Source organism: Mucor velutinosus (genome assembly GCF_035048745.1).
Source record: "Mucor velutinosus strain NIH1002 chromosome Unknown tig00001563, whole genome shotgun sequence".
Classification (NCBI taxonomy): Eukaryota; Fungi; Mucoromycota; class Mucoromycetes; order Mucorales; family Mucoraceae; genus Mucor; species Mucor velutinosus.
Window position 1 is genome coordinate 2,720,206 of NW_027041904.1, and position 15,671 is coordinate 2,735,876.

The window sequence follows — 15,671 nt, forward strand, 5'->3', positions numbered from 1 at the left end:
TTGATTGCTCAAAGCACTATAATATAACGGCAATGATACTCACAGGAAAGATTACGAGAAAGTGAGACTCCTTCCCAAATGGACAGCGTACCCAACGTGAGACCCAAAAAGAACAAGCTGGTGACATAGGAGGAGCGTGACATGATCCAAAGCAACAGAATAGCACACAGACAAAAATGATATTGCAGGTGAAGTTTAATTCAGAAACCTCTTTCTTTTGGAAATCCCACGGCCTTGTTTGATGAATTTCGCGATGTGTACTTTACTTAGAACCCTGAAAATAGTACCATTGGATTCCTCAAGCGATTTGCTTTCTAATGATGTACATACTTTCTAATAAAATATCCTCTCTTTGACCACAAATTGGCCATTTACTTGCTTATCTCTCTTCAATTCATGTCCTTTTGTTTACTTTACATGTGATTTTTTTAAAGCTTAATTTTGCCTAGCAAATGAATTATTTTGATCTTGCATGATCCGAATACCTTCTAAAAGAGGACGATCCCTAAAAAAAAAATGATATGAAAAATGTGTTGACTCTTTATGAGATGCATGCTCTTGGCATAAGAACTAAAAACAGGTTGCAGGAATGATACACGAGAATGACCAACTCACTATGTAAATGTGGGCATATTGATGATATCTAGTAGCGCAAACACTTGATTGACATCATTGACAGCAACCATGATAGCTGGAAACAAGATGACTTGCACTGGTTCGAAAACAATCCATTATATTCCATTCCATGGAGATTGCCGCAGTAATATTCATATGGCACGCTTGTTTTCCGAGGTGTACACTTGTTTCTTGGTCCAGAATCAGTTATGCTGGCTCCGATGTGATGTAAACGACAAGTAAGCCAACCTTAACACTCGTATTGTCCGATTAGATGGACAGTTTATGGCTGATGTAAACAACAAGAGAGATGGATCGAGAACCTTATGATCTTGGAGAGAGAAATTAAGGAGAGGTAAAAAAAAAAAGATTACTTAATCAAGCAACCAGCTGCATCTGTTTCAGTGTCAAATGACATTTTTTGTTTACTTTTTGATGAAGTTGAGCCAGTGAAAAGTTGTCTGTTAATTACATCTAGGAAGAGATGGGGGAACTCGTTTCATGTGAAGGTGGAAAAAGGGCTTTTTGAAGTAGCAAAATGGACATAACTCGAGACAGAAAACAGTTGAAAGCCTCGGACGAAGCGGATCAAATAGAGCAAGTGTCAAACGTCAAAATGGTACTATTTTCACGCGCTCAAAGTAGTATATCGTGGAGAAAAGTAAAAGGAAACGAATTTGAGTGTGGCAAGGATACTGGACTCACACAAAAGTCGATGAGAAGGATATAAATAGATGGTTGTTTCAACAGCTTTTCCTTCTTCTTCTTCTTCTTCATCTCATCTCTACTCTCTATTAACAAATCTCTCTGCAAGCGAACTCTCTCTGCAAGCGAACTCTCTCTTCAAGCGAACTCACTCTCTCTTCAAGCGAACTCTCTCTCTCTGCAAGCGAACTCTCTCTCTCTGCAAGCGAACTCTCTCTCTCTGCAAGCGAACTCTCTCTGCAAGCGAATTCTCTCTGCAATATTCTTGGGCTCTCTTTCTGCTCTATACATGGTCAAGTAAATCAAACACTCTACTGATGATTGGCTTTTTCTTACACAATGCTCTCATAGTTCCATGGTTCTCTTAGGTTGCGGTCCATGCAAAACATGGTCGCACTTTCCTCGTATTTTTAGATAATAGCAACATACAATCAACTCTGCAGGTATGTACTCGTCACTTCTAGCTTATAAAGCAGCATGACTCACCATCTCTCTATTAATAGAGCTCAGGTCCTCTATATTTTGACTTGCAAACACTCCATACTTGGTTGAAGCCTTGGATGGGGTCTAGGGGTCATGCGCGTAAGGTGGTTGTCTCGTGTGGCCTCAGCACCTGTTGCCCCGGTAGCTCGTAAGGGTGATGCGACGAGGCGCTAGGTGCGTTTCCCGGGAGGTGTCATCCCATCCTTGTTGCTAGGGATATGCAAGTTGTGGCGGATGGTTTGCCCTGGAAGCCTGGCTTCATCTTTTGGTCTCCTCGTGTTTCAAGCTGCTCTTTTCATCGTCCATCAAGTATGCTACAGGGTAAGTATCCTTTGTAATAATCCAATGTCCCGCAATATACTGTAGATCTATTTCCTGCAATGTCAAAACCACTTTAATACACGGTGCCATCTCTACATCTATACAAGACCAAGCCATGCTCGTATCTCTGCTGCCTGCCATCTATTATAGTGTCAAGACTCATGCTGCCTAGTATATACAAAGTCAAGCCATACTCGTATCTCTGCTGCCTGCCATCTATTATAATGTCAAGACTCATGCTGCCTAGTATATACAAAGTCAAGCCATACTGCCACATCTGCTGTCTCTATTCTATACACGAAACCTTGCAATACACACATCAATACTATCTCTTACCTATACAAGTTAAATCAAATTATATTCAAGTTAGCTAGCATCTATTCAAATCTAAACAAACTCTCATACATTACCATCGTTTTCTATAAAGTTACAAGCAAATTAATAATAAAAAGAGTTTTGCATTGCCTACTATATCATCGTCTTTTATTACATTCTCTATTAAAACCAATGTATAAACAGAAAGCCGTTTGAAGCAACTGATATCATAAGTGCCACTGATATAAATGTTCTTGGATCGTGAAGCTGTGGTTGAAGATGAATGGAGAAAGTCTGACTATGGCCATTTCGAAGCATTGTTAGGTTTGATGTCATACAGAGTACCGCTATCATTGTAGGCAATACAACTCTCCTCTCGGAAGAGATAGCTATTTAGTCATTGTACACACGCAGTCTTGCACAAGCTTCATGCCTCATGTTATTAGAGATAGACACATTTATTGGATAATGCGCTTGAGAGTTTATGTACTAATATACAAGTTGTTGGATTGCTATGGATACAAGGTATTCCAGACTTCAAGAAGTTTCTAGAGCAAAATATTTAGTCGTTGCAAAAGCACTAGTAGTGTGAGGGACTATATACACACATGTAATTATACAATGACCTACGTTCGCTCAACCCGTAGTTTAATATAAAAATAGCCAAAAATATCTTAAAGCTTTGATAGAGATATGACTTTTGCTACAGTATCTACGGTATCTATAGTTGTATTAAATGCTAGTATCATATGCATCTAAGAGGGTATTGGATACCGTAAGCGCTACTTGACAGAACCAGCCGCTGATTTTTCTGCATAAAGGTTATTCACAGTCTAGCGATGGTTTATGCTTGATGGAAGTATCTTGGTTCTGGCATACCAATACATTGATTTCTTCAAATTTCACTACTCAACAAGTGATCAAGGCATACATTATACCTGAATTGCCTCTTGGCATTCGACAGAATGCAAAGCACAGCAAGAAATGGGTGAATTTGAGCAACAATTTCTTGTGCTGGAAGCCGCTTAAAACCGCCAGAATAGCACCAAACAGTTGCTCTCATCTGGCAGTTACTTTCTGACACCTTTGCTCAACTTTTTGGGGATCAAAAAAAAACATGGCCAAAAATTGACCAAAAAGCATGAGGTACCCCTCGTGGTTTTCACCAAAAATCAAACGATCGCATTTTTCACCTTGATAACGAAGACTTTTACTATGGTATATCTTGAATCAAAATGTTTCTCTCAATTCAGGGCAGCCCCTGAAACCATGTTTGTGGGACCTTCATATGTAAAATCTCGACATTTTCGCCAAAAACGTTATTTCATAATCTCATGAATTGCTCAACAAGTTCACTAAAAACAGCCATTATAACTAGCATCATTGGATGCGCCTTGAAAAGCACTCCAAGAAAGCTTAAGAAGTTTTTTTTTTGTAGGAGAGTCGAGCTCCAGGTTTTATTTAAAGTCCTTTAAATGTCATGCTGAGGGATAGAAAAGACTGTTGGTGGGCCCAATGTCTGCAATGAAGGGGATTAAGATATTTTTGAACTAAGTTGGGAAAGAAATCTACTACTAATAAGGTGCGACACTTAGAGCCAATACAGTCTTGCGGAAATCGTCAAAATATAGATAATGGATAAGAATACAAAACACCAAACGAGGACATCAGTACTACGTCAAAAAATCAGACAACTTGCGTTCACCAGGATTTGAACCGGGATCCTCCCGTTGGCATACGGGAGTTCTACCACTTCGCCCTACCACCAGGGGCAAACTTAAAGAAGTATAGGAGGATCATCATATTTTATTTAGTCGAATCTACTAAAATAGTTCAATCGAGTCCAAAATTATTGAGATTTGTCCAATCTGGAACAGACTATGATTCTGGGTTTGAAATAATTTTGGCTGGTGGGGCTGGCAGGCAAGCTTAATGTCCTTTTCATAAGGCAATACAGTAATAGATTCCCTTGAAGCGTATGAGACGTATGTCGCAAGTCATAGCACTATCGTTTATCATGATATTTTATTCCATTCTATATTTAATAACGTTAGTCTGGACATTGGCGATTCATGGCTGCAAAACATGCCTGCAATAAGTAGTGAAATCTCAGAGGTTTCGGGTCGTCGTTCAAACAAAATGTTGTCAGCATTGAGCAGAGGAATGAAGGTAGAACTAGCAGTGATTTTTGTTGATTGATTGTAAAATCATTAATCATATATGAGTCAGGCCAGACAGATGCCTTGAAATTTGTCTAATCTAAATCAGAAGTAGATTGAAATTAGACAAATTTTGTTATTGCTGGCAGAAGCAACCTAAAGACAAATGTGGTATCACTTATGGGGAACATATTGTACTTGGAGACCTGAACGAACATAGAATTGGCTTTTTGTAATAGCTTTTCCAAAAAGGCCTGTCTGACAGTTCGGAAGTATAAATGGATCAAGGAACCAAAAATTTGACAGGCTCTCCATCATTAAATAATATTTCACAGCAACACTTCCTTCATACCAAAAAGAAACTCACAATGCAAAAACCAACACATACGTTAGTCAATTGTTTAGTCTAGTACCATAAGATTAAATTAAATTTATTTATGATAAAATGAGTTAATGGCAACGGAGAGAGAAAAGATTTACTCTTCATCATCCTCAGCATCATCACCACCAGCACCGGCAGCAGCTCTCTTTCTCTTGACACGACCAGCACGACCACCACCGAGGGGAGAGGTCAAGGCAAAGTCAATGTGCTTTTGAGAGTCCAAACGAACAATGAAAGAGGGAACGTTAACGATTTGCTTACCAACGCGGATATGACGTTGACGGATCAAGACACGGGCATGATGGATAGACTTGGCAAGTCCCAACTTGAAGACTTGGGTTTGGAGACGACGTTCTAAGAAATCCTCAATCTTCAAAGCCAAAACGTAATCAAGCTTCATACGGGATTCATCGAGGACACCAATACGGACAAGACGACGGATAAGAGCGTTACCTTCGAAAAGACGACGAGGATCCTTCTCATCAAGCTTCAAAAGCTCACGAGCAGCACGACGAATCTTGGAAAGAGTCAATCCGACTCTCCAGATTTCCTTCTTGTTCTTGAGACCGAACTCACCGATCAACTTGAGTTCTTGATCAAGACGAGCAGACTCGAAGGGACGACGGGGGACAGTGGAAGTCTTACTGTAGGTTCTGGAAGCACCGGTCATTTTGTTAAAGAGAAGGAGAAAAGAGAAAGAAAAAAAAACTTTTTTTTTAGAGGAGCAGGAGCCCAAATCCACTGTGAATTGTGTGCCTTTCTTTGCTGGTTTCGGTGCTCTCTCGGGGGCTGCAACTGCCGCAAATTTTTTGGATGGCTTTGACATTTCATGATCTCAGTGACCATTTTTCGACTACATTGGAAGCAAAGAAAATTTTTTTCTGAACGGGGAAGCGGTTGGAGGAGGAGGGGGTTACAATCATTAAGAGGATTGCCCCTTTAAACTAGACTTCTTTCTCTTTTTTTTTGTGCAAAGTTTGACAGGTAAACTTTCGTTTTCTGGAAGGGATCTCGATACAATAGATAGTACTAGCGAGCGACAGAGATAGCGATAGCGGGAAATGTGGAATCAGAAAGCAGAATGGTCGACTAATTTTTGATTGTTTTTTTTTTCTTCACCTTGTACAAAAATCAGTATGCCTCACTCATTCGGTCGTAAGTATTATCTTAAGCATATTTGAATTGCAATGGAACTGATGGGTCATTCATGATAGTCCGTGCTCGTACCCGTCATATGTTCTCTCGTAAGTTCAGAGAGCATGGTTCAATCCCTCTCTCTACTTACTTGAAGACCTACAAGGTTGGTGATATTGTTGATATCAAGGCCAATGCTGCTGTCCAAAAGGGTATGCCCCACAAGTTCTACCACGGGTAATGTATAGATGTGAGCATTGGGTATAGTCTTGATGAATTGACATTGGATCATTCTACAGTCGCACCGGTGTCATTTACAATGTCACCAAGTCTTCCGTCGGTGTCCTCGTTCACAAGAACGTTGGTAACCGTTATTTGGAGAAGCGTGTCAACGTCCGTGTTGAACACATCAAGCACTCCAAGTGTCGTCAAGAATTCTTGGACCGTGTTGTTTCCAATGCTCAAAAGAAGAAGGAAGCCAAGGAAGCTGGTGGTAAGTAAAAGTACTTATAGGTATGATTGAAGGCGTTGTGTTGATTTTGTGTTGCATTCTAGTCTCTTTCAACTTGAAGAGAATCCCTGCTCAACCTCGTGAGGCTCGTCACATCTCTACCAAGTTCAACGTTCCTCAAACTCTTGCTCCTATTCCTTATGAGACTCTCATTTAAGCAATAAAAAAGCATTGTTTCTATATATTAAAGAAAGAAAATTGAATAAATCAACACTGTGGTGATAGTCTTGCATGATATAAACATCGAAATACGAAACTACTGTATATAAATTTCTCTATTGATTCCGTGATCTCTTGTTTTGAGTCAAAATGTCAAAAGGCATAGCGGGATCTTTTGGATCTCAACCCTGATTGAGCCGAGCACAAGGGGGGGTTTTCTTGAGATTCATTAAAGAGACAAGGTTGCTTTCGTTTTATAGCCGCTTTTCGTAGTATGTCTTTATCTGTGGTAAGAAGCACCATCCGACAAAATGTTAGGTAACTTACAGCTGCTGCATGCTACCTGTAACACGTATTCATCCATCCTAACAGGCCATTCACAATGGGTTATCGTCCCTTGTTGGTTGCTACGGTAGCAAAGCCTAGAATCAGTCGCATCGGTCTGGCTCAATATTCTCTTAGATCATTCTCTACATCCATGATCCATTTCAGTAACGAGCAAATCGGCAAGCCTACCACCAACACCATCAATACCCACGTCGTTGAGGCTAATACAGAGACTGCTGCGTCTTCCACAGCCAAACAGCCTACCTCTCGTATTGGCAAATTCATTCAGCAATCCAAAGATCTCATCAAATTTTACAAGGACGGACTAAAGCAACTTTGGGCAAATAACAAGGAAGCCAAGGCGTTGCAGCTCAAAGTAGCTAACGAGGGCTATGAATTGAGCCGATCTGAATTCCAGATGATTCATCAATCAAAGAAAGACATGTTGAAACTTATTCCTTTTGGTTTCGTATTCATGGTTTTACCTGAATCTGTAGGTGTACCTGTAACATGTTTCCTCAGACATACTCATATTTAAGCGAATATAGATTCCATTGCTCGTCATGTACGTTCCTGGTATGGTCCCTGGAACATGTCTCAAGGATAGCCAAGTTGTAGGTAGCACCGTTTCCGCACTCTGAATACTGACACTTATATTGACTCAAACAGCAAAAGCAACGAGTGAAATTGAATGAGCTCAGACAAAAGATGACCCGCAATGTATTGGAATCAGCACAATATGTTCAAGGTGTAAGTGAAATTAGCAGTTATGGACAACACGACTCTGTATTTACGTCGACATAATAGATTGCACCAAAGGACTTTTTGTCGCTATCCAAGTTTCAAAAACTCGAGAAGAGCTATGGCTATGATTTCAATTTGAGTCGTATTGACAGAAGACATTTGCGATCTTACTGCAGATATATGGGCATCAATGATTATGGAACCAGATCAATTTTGCAGAAGAGACTTACCAAGTACATGGAATACCTCGATCAAGACGATAAGGTGAGATTGAGCAATTCGTATAAAGCGATGTGATTATCTAATCTGTTGCTTTTAGATGATTTTGAAGGAAAATCTTGTGGATCGCTTTACGTTGGCTGAACTGAGCCATGCTGTTGAGGAGCGTGGCATGAAATCAGTTGATGAAGACGAGGAAAACTTGAGAAGAGGATTGAAATATTGGTTGTCTTTGACACAGCCCGCTAATCCTCAGGACAAGATTGGATTTGGATTGCTTGTGTTCAGCAGAATGTTCTTGTTGAATGCCAATTACAAGGGAAAGCAATTATAATCCAATGTTAGACATGAAACTCTAGAATAAATCAATATATTTCATTTCAATTGACCATTTTGAGTATGCAATACTGCTACACATCTCATTTGATCTCTGTATGCCTCAATTTCATTCGTAAATGTCTATAACTGACAGCCAGACCAACAACAACAGTCCCAGCCTTTATTGTTCTGCAATGTGTTGCCTGAATGTTTGCCTTTTTCGACGTGTTTCTCTTTTCATTATAATAATGGCTGATACACCAACAGAAAGATTCAATCCATATAGCAGAGATGGTTTTCAACGCAGAGTTGCAAATGAAACAGCCAGTCAAATAGTCAAATTATTGAGTCGACGTAAGCTACAAACATTGCGCATACTGATGATTATGACTAACCAAGCCATAGAACCCCCAACTGATTCAGAATTCAGAGAGCCTAGTCAATCCAATGGAACTCGATCTGAAAGCACAGAATATGTCATGAACAGACCAGAGCGCCGCAGCCCAGTACGACTATCTAAAACAAGCGCCAGATTCAAAAGCTACAACCCCTCCGTGTTGGAGGATCAAAGACATATCCACATGTTCAAGAAGAGACATCGCCATAACGAATTAGCTGACGATACACTTTCTGTCATTACTGAATTGACCACAGATAAATACTCTCGCTTTGATCGCTTATTTCGAACCATAGAAGAGCCATTACAGAAACGAATACCGCTTCTACCCTCTCAACAAGAGAGCTTCGATCAATCAGCTAAAATGGTCCCGGAGAAAGTCAACATAGAGCAAACTGCGCCTATATTTGAAGAACTAGGGCCATTACGGCAGCAGCAGCAGACGCAGCGGTCAGATAGAGATATCTCAATGGACATTGATTCGTCGTCATTTTATGAAGGTGGTGAAGGAAACAACAATACCTCTATCGAAAATACGCAGCGATCTTTATTTCATGATATTCGATTAGCTACCCAAGAAACAGGTTATGGAAATACGCAGAAATCATTGTTTCATGAAATCACACTTGCTACACAAGAGATACCAGACAAAAGAGAATTATTACCGCAAGCACAAGCACAAACGAACATTGAGACACAAGATTTACCAATACAGCTATCATCACCAATAGCACCACACTCTCCGTCCTTACCACCACCAGCATCACCTGTGATAGAAACACAACATGATACGTTTGAGGAGGACATTCGAAGGGCGCAAGAAGGAATGGATGACGATAATGATTATTATGGAGGTGGTTTTGAAGAGGACTACGATGACGACGAATTGAATCAAAGAAATGCTGGCAGTGTGAAGAATTTCAATGAAGGTGATAGAGACCAAGACATGGGATTCAATCGATTCATAGATGGGCAGCCGAAATCGAGATCAAAGGATTCAGCTATGTTTGATGCGGATGATAATAGCCTGCTTGTACCAATGTAAATGAAACTAATAGAAATTTCCCATTTATATTACTCGATACTAATTTGAATGCATGCTTTTTTTTCTGCAATACTAGTAGTACAGACACAAGGAAACCCGTTGAACCGAGAAATAAGGTGGTGGTACAAGGAGATTCATTTATAAGCAAGTTGATGGATAAACTTCCAACTTCAGGGTAATGAAGCAAGCGTTTGTTGTGAATCGAAATGGCTAAGATAAAACACTAGACTCAACGTAATACCAACAGCACAAGTCAAGTCTTTATTTGATGGTTATTTAGGACTGAGCAAGCTGATTTCGATGCCAGTTGGTCACTATGCGCAACTGAGAAGCCTTTTTTTCGAGCAAATGTTGGATGATTTGAAAAGCTACAAAGAGAGCCAACCTGAGGATTTACAAGATGAAATTACACCGGAAGACATGATATTATTGATGAAGAGACAAAAGATCATAACAGACAGGCAATCATTGGAAGCAGTTGCACATAAATATTTACCCAAGGAATACTCAGATTTCGTTAGTCAGTCTGCATTAGCTTACAATCGATTGTATCCAGCAGGAATGCGTGTCAATCCAAATGACTCTATTGATGACGATAGATATGGCTATGGCGATGAATAAAGAAATGTGTTATAAAGAAAGCAAGGTTTTTAATCGTTTTAAAGATAGAGACATTTTGTTGCTATGGTTACTACGAAGGCTTATTGCGCTGTGATTGGTTGCCATGGTATCGAGATCAGCTGTTGCTGATGCTGGAGTTGTAGTAGGAGAGAGAGGGCCAAATAACTTGATGGACAGCTTCTTTTTGAGGCTTTTGGCTGCTGCTGAGCGATGTGAATGTTCATTCTTTTGTGAATGATTACTGCTGCTCTTCGGTGCTAATAAATGGTCATCGCACAGTTCAATGGCAAACTGCGAATCATCCCAACGTTTTCTCGGTTGCTTCTGAGTTGTTATTGTATTAGATAGTGAAGAATTGTAGCTTGAGATGGATGAACACAATGATGGTAATGTAGTCGAGTCATGGCTGTTTTGGCTTGAATGTTTTTTGGTAGTCGTTATAGTTGCAGACATTAATATTAAAATAATTGGAAAAGGGAAAAAAAGGCGAAAAATAGAAAACAGAAAATATTTTGTGCGTATTTAAAAGGGGAGTTGTGTAGAATAGAACATGTAGTGCTTTCAGTAATTCAAAGGGGGCATGATTGGGTTATTTTTTCCATTCAACAGCTTTATAGCAAACTCGGAAAATACAGCTGCTATCTATTTTTGTACAATATTTCAATACCCAAATGTTTCAATACACAATGGCATTTGATTGGACAAAAGTGTGATTAATTGTAAACATGTGCGATTACATCCTTTCTTTCTTCAGTGCAACAAATGTTGCCAAGATGAGATATAGTTCGCACAGGGCGGATATGAGAATAACATGACAGATTTCAACTTTTTCTGGATTGTATGAAATTCTGTTTTTGCACCAAACCATATAAATTCTAGCAGGTTTCACTATTTGCATGCAAACTTTATCACGATTTGAGTGATATTTCCATATTTGAAAGGCATTTGCGTTTTTTTTTTTTTTTTTTTTTTTTTTGCAGTGGAGAAGCAACAGAATAGTTTGTACATTTGATTGAGCGGAGCGTGGGCAACTGATACAATATATACACCATCATACTAAGGAGAGAAAAGAATCATCCCTTGTCATTGCTGCATCATGAAAATATCGTTTTTTTTTTAGAGATTTATACAATCCAGTATACATCATTTCCCAATGAAATGAAAAATGCCTCACCATAGAATCGAATTTTCTTGATTTATTCTATTCAAAGCAACGTGAACAAACAGCAACCCTTGAATAATCAGAACTCTATGTAAAGTAAAGGAATTTTTTGATGGAAACGGAGACCAGGAGAGCCGTTTAAAGTTAGCGTACATCATTGTTAATAGTAGTTATTATCGGTATTTATGAGTTGTTTGTACACAGCAATCAGTTGAAAACTGATACGGTATTGAGTTGAGTACAAGCAATTGCAGGCCACTGTTCATCCAAATCGTCCACACGAGCTTACAAACAAACTTTATTACCTCAATCTGGAACAGGCATGGCAAGTTATAGCAGCATGGCGTACAAACAGAGATGCAGCTCAGAGCTATGCATGGGATTGTTATGCGAATTGCGACGAAATTAGTTATCTCCCTCGTGAAGTGAGACACTTGACACGCACTTACGCTAAAGCACAGCTAAATAATTGGAGAGTCTCTCCCAAAAACCAACATACGAAGCATTCGAGACGTCTCTAAATTCAACATGGGATGTCTTCTGCAGGTTCTTCAATATAGGGGCAAAACTATGCATTTACATTGCGATATGTAGTGGCAAATCGCCGCTCTAGTGGCTTTCAAATCAGAAACTACAGAAGCTCTTATTGTAGCGCTTTTCAATCTGTAAGTTCCTTCCATTAGCTTCAAAGACATTGATTGCATTCATGCAAAGGTGTGTTTGCCTGCTGCAAACAGCCGCCGCCAATATCAATTCAAACTCAACTTTGCTTTTGCTCCAGATTGGCCAGATTTTAACGTTTTTCGACTTGATCCTTCAGTTTTGCGATAATCGACTATACGAATTGTCATGATCATCCAATGCTCCCTTAAGCTTTCTAGAGATACTTTTCAAGGCGCATCCTGTGGTGCTACTTACAAGAGGTAATTTGATTAGACTTGTTGAGCAATTTGGAAAAACATGAAATGTATTTTTTGATCAAAATGTTGAGACATTGCATATGAAGATATCACAAAAGTTGTTTTAGGGGTTGCTTTGGATCGAGAGAAACACTTTGAATTAATATCATAACATAATAAATGTTCAGTACTTTTGCACTTTACAATCCTAATATGGAACCTGAGTTTCAAGGCATCTATCTGTCCTGGCTCATATCATCATAACATAATAAATGTTCAGTACTTTTGCACTTTACAATCCTAATATGGAACCTGAGTTTCAAGGCATCTATCTGTCCTGGCTCATATGAGAATAATGATTTTACAATCAATCAACAAAAACCACTGTTATTTCTACCCTCTTTCCTCTGCTCAATGCTGTCAATGTTTTATTTGAGCGACGTCTCAGAGCCTCAGAGATTTCATTACTTACTGCAGACATTTTATGCAACCCATGCATTGTCAATGTCCAGACTAACGTTATTAAATATAGAATGCAATAAAATATCATTATGAACGATATAGAAGGCAATAAAATATCATTATAAACGATAGTGCTATGACCTTCCACCTACTTTCTATACGCTTCGAGGGCATTTACTACTGTATTGCCTTATGAAAAGGGCATGAGTTTTCCAGCTGGCCCTACCAGCCAAAATTAATTCAAACCCAGAATCATAGTCTGTTCCAGATTGGACAAATTTTGATGATCCTGGACTCGATCGAGCTATTTTTGCAGATTCGACTAAGTGAAGTATGATAATCGCCCCATGCTTCCTTAAGCTTTCCTGGAGTACTTTTCAAGGCGCTTCCAATGGTACTAAGTAAAATAGATGTTTTGAAATCACTTATTGAATGATTTGTAAAAATATGAAAAGAGATTTATGGCCAAAATGTCGAAATTTTACATATCAAAGTCCCACAAAGATAATTTCAGAGGTTGCTTTGGATTGATAGAAACATTTTGATTCAAGATATACTATAGTAAAAGTCTTCATTTTCAAGATGAAAAATGCGATCGTTTGATTTTCGATGAAAACCATGAGGGATACCTCATGCTTTTTGGTCGATTTTTGACCATGTTTTTTTGGTCCCCAAAAAGTCGAGCAAAAGTGTCAGAAAGGAACTGCCAGATGAAAGCAACCATTTGGGGCTATTCTGACGATCTAAAACGGCCTTGAACGCAAGAAAATTCAGCTCAAATGCACTCATACTTTGCTGTATTAGGGACACTAAGGACTAAAAAGTGGGAATACCAGTATGCTGCTTGCCCGTATATGAAGTAGCTACGTGAATATGGATGTAGAACATCACATAAGAATCAGATCCACAGATAATATGAAGGGTTACTATGTGTAAGTGGAGGGTCAAAATGAAAGTAGCAGTATTTTGATAAAATACGCAAGAGCAATCAGTAGCACGAGCTGCCGCTGCGCAGGTTGGTTCTCTACCTTCGCTACGCTTCGGTGAGAACCATCCGAAGCATAAACACTCATATGATTAGTGATTATATATCAATCAACAATCAGGGTTCCTCTTCTAACATTTTAGCTATATTAATTTTGGGATATTAGCCAAAGGCCCGCGGCAGCGCGAGCCGTTTGAACGTAGGTTGGTTTCCACCGAAGCGAAGCGTAGGTCAGGAAACCACCCGAAGTGCTGAAAGGCTCGTATGCTATAGTAAAAGTCTTCACTTTCGAGGTAAAAAACGCGATTGTTTAATTTTTGGTGATAACCGTGAGGTACCCCTCATGGTTAGAGGCCGATTTTTGACGATATTTTTGTGGTCCCAAAAAAGTTGAGCTAAGGTATCAGAGAATGAGTGCTAGTCGAGGGCTGCTGTTTGGTGCTATTTTGAAGGTTCAAAACAGCTCATAACACTAGAAAATGCTGCTCAAATGCACCCAAAGTATGCTGTGTTGTGCCTATCTTTGAGTAGTATTAGGCAATGCAAGTATGTTTATCTCCTCATATAAGGATTGCTCGCATTGATGCAGAAGTGGGGCATCGTAGAAGAATCAAATTCATAGCTGTAGGCCTGTTTTAGCGGGTCCTCATGTAAAATTTGAGAGTAGAGAAGCGAAAATTCTTAATGATTAATAGGAAGGCCACATAGATGGAATGCGACATCCTAAATGATTCAGCTGAGCCTTGTATAGGTTTTCTTCAAAGCTTTTTTCTATGAAAACCTCTTGCTCTTATTATCAAATTTTTCTTATTACAATCAATCTGCAAGCTTTTCTTTTGAACACATCTATAACTTAAAAGCCCTATGTTAAAAAAATAGAGGCAAACTTGCTATTAATGATTGTTTTTGCGCGAAATTCAACATCGCAACATTCTTGACATTCAAAGTATGCAAGTTTGCACACGTTTGATGCAACACAAATCAGTAACCAAGTGTGCTTGTAGAGACATCTCTCCCCTCTGCTGTGACCTTTTGGACAAGTCAGCTCGAGCTTTGATTGTTTTCCCTTCTTTTTTGATTATTTCCTTAATTTTGTGTTAAATCAAATGGACAGCAACGCCAAAACTGTAAAGTAAACATATGCCAAGTGGCTGTTGAACGATGCTAACGTGTCATAAAGGAAACCGCATTCAACTCTGAGCAAGTAACTGGCGTCATTAAAGAAGTCAGTAAGACCACATTTAGCAATACGAAACTACAGATATTCAGGGCTAACTCTCTACTTGAACAGATTGTCGAAACTACTTTGTCTGACTCAGAGTACTCTCACTCCAAAGTACCTGCTTGGAACGCCAACATCATCGAGACATGCATTGCTAGATTGAAGTCAATCAGCACAAATTACAAATACATAGGTAATGTATTGATAAATGAAGTTACACTATAGAGGGAGGAGACTAACTTTGGATTGTGTTCTCTTTCTCTCTCTCTCTCTCTCTCTCTCTCTCTCTCTCTCTCTTTCTCGCACTTTAGTTCATTGCGTGATTCTTCAAAATAAGGGTGCTGGCTTCTACGTTGGAAGCCAAGTTTACTGGGATAACCAAAACGACGGCAATGCAAGCTATAGACATGAATCAAGAACGATGTATGCCATTGTCAATGTCTATGCTTTGAGCATCAATTAAAGATATATAACTTTTACTTTATT

General features: G+C 39.2%; 5 protein-coding genes across 5 annotated transcripts; 4 read left to right on the forward strand and 1 right to left on the reverse strand.

The window, feature by feature from the left end:
* Positions 1–5,074: 5,074 nt before the first annotated feature.
* Positions 5,075–5,650, reverse strand: KRE5_11 (killer toxin resistant protein; the record flags this gene model as incomplete). Its single annotated transcript, XM_064828735.1, has 1 exon — positions 5,075–5,650. The coding sequence occupies one exon, from the start codon at positions 5,648–5,650 to the stop codon at positions 5,075–5,077; it is 576 nt and encodes a 191-aa protein (XP_064685937.1).
* A 466-nt stretch (positions 5,651–6,116) lies between these two features.
* ATC70_009504 (uncharacterized protein) lies at positions 6,117–6,782 on the forward strand (the record flags this gene model as incomplete). Its single annotated transcript, XM_064828736.1, has 4 exons — positions 6,117–6,135; positions 6,195–6,351; positions 6,414–6,607; positions 6,670–6,782. 4 exons carry the CDS (start codon positions 6,117–6,119, stop codon positions 6,780–6,782), a joined length of 483 nt encoding a protein of 160 aa, XP_064685938.1.
* A 384-nt stretch (positions 6,783–7,166) lies between these two features.
* Positions 7,167–8,408, forward strand: ATC70_009505 (uncharacterized protein; the record flags this gene model as incomplete). Its single annotated transcript, XM_064828737.1, has 5 exons — positions 7,167–7,604; positions 7,660–7,725; positions 7,781–7,861; positions 7,919–8,119; positions 8,175–8,408. 5 exons carry the CDS (start codon positions 7,167–7,169, stop codon positions 8,406–8,408), a joined length of 1,020 nt encoding a protein of 339 aa, XP_064685939.1.
* Positions 8,409–8,640: 232 nt separating this feature from the next.
* On the forward strand, positions 8,641–10,455 carry ATC70_009506 (uncharacterized protein; the record flags this gene model as incomplete). The annotated part of the gene is made up of 4 exons (XM_064828738.1): positions 8,641–8,746; positions 8,798–9,830; positions 9,911–10,009; positions 10,062–10,455. 4 exons carry the CDS (start codon positions 8,641–8,643, stop codon positions 10,453–10,455), a joined length of 1,632 nt encoding a protein of 543 aa, XP_064685940.1.
* Positions 10,456–15,069: 4,614 nt separating this feature from the next.
* ATC70_009507 (Dynein light chain roadblock) lies at positions 15,070–15,648 on the forward strand (the record flags this gene model as incomplete). Its single annotated transcript, XM_064828739.1, has 4 exons — positions 15,070–15,090; positions 15,144–15,188; positions 15,255–15,378; positions 15,497–15,648. The coding sequence occupies 4 exons, from the start codon at positions 15,070–15,072 to the stop codon at positions 15,646–15,648; spliced, it is 342 nt and encodes a 113-aa protein (XP_064685941.1).
* Positions 15,649–15,671: the final 23 nt, after the last annotated feature.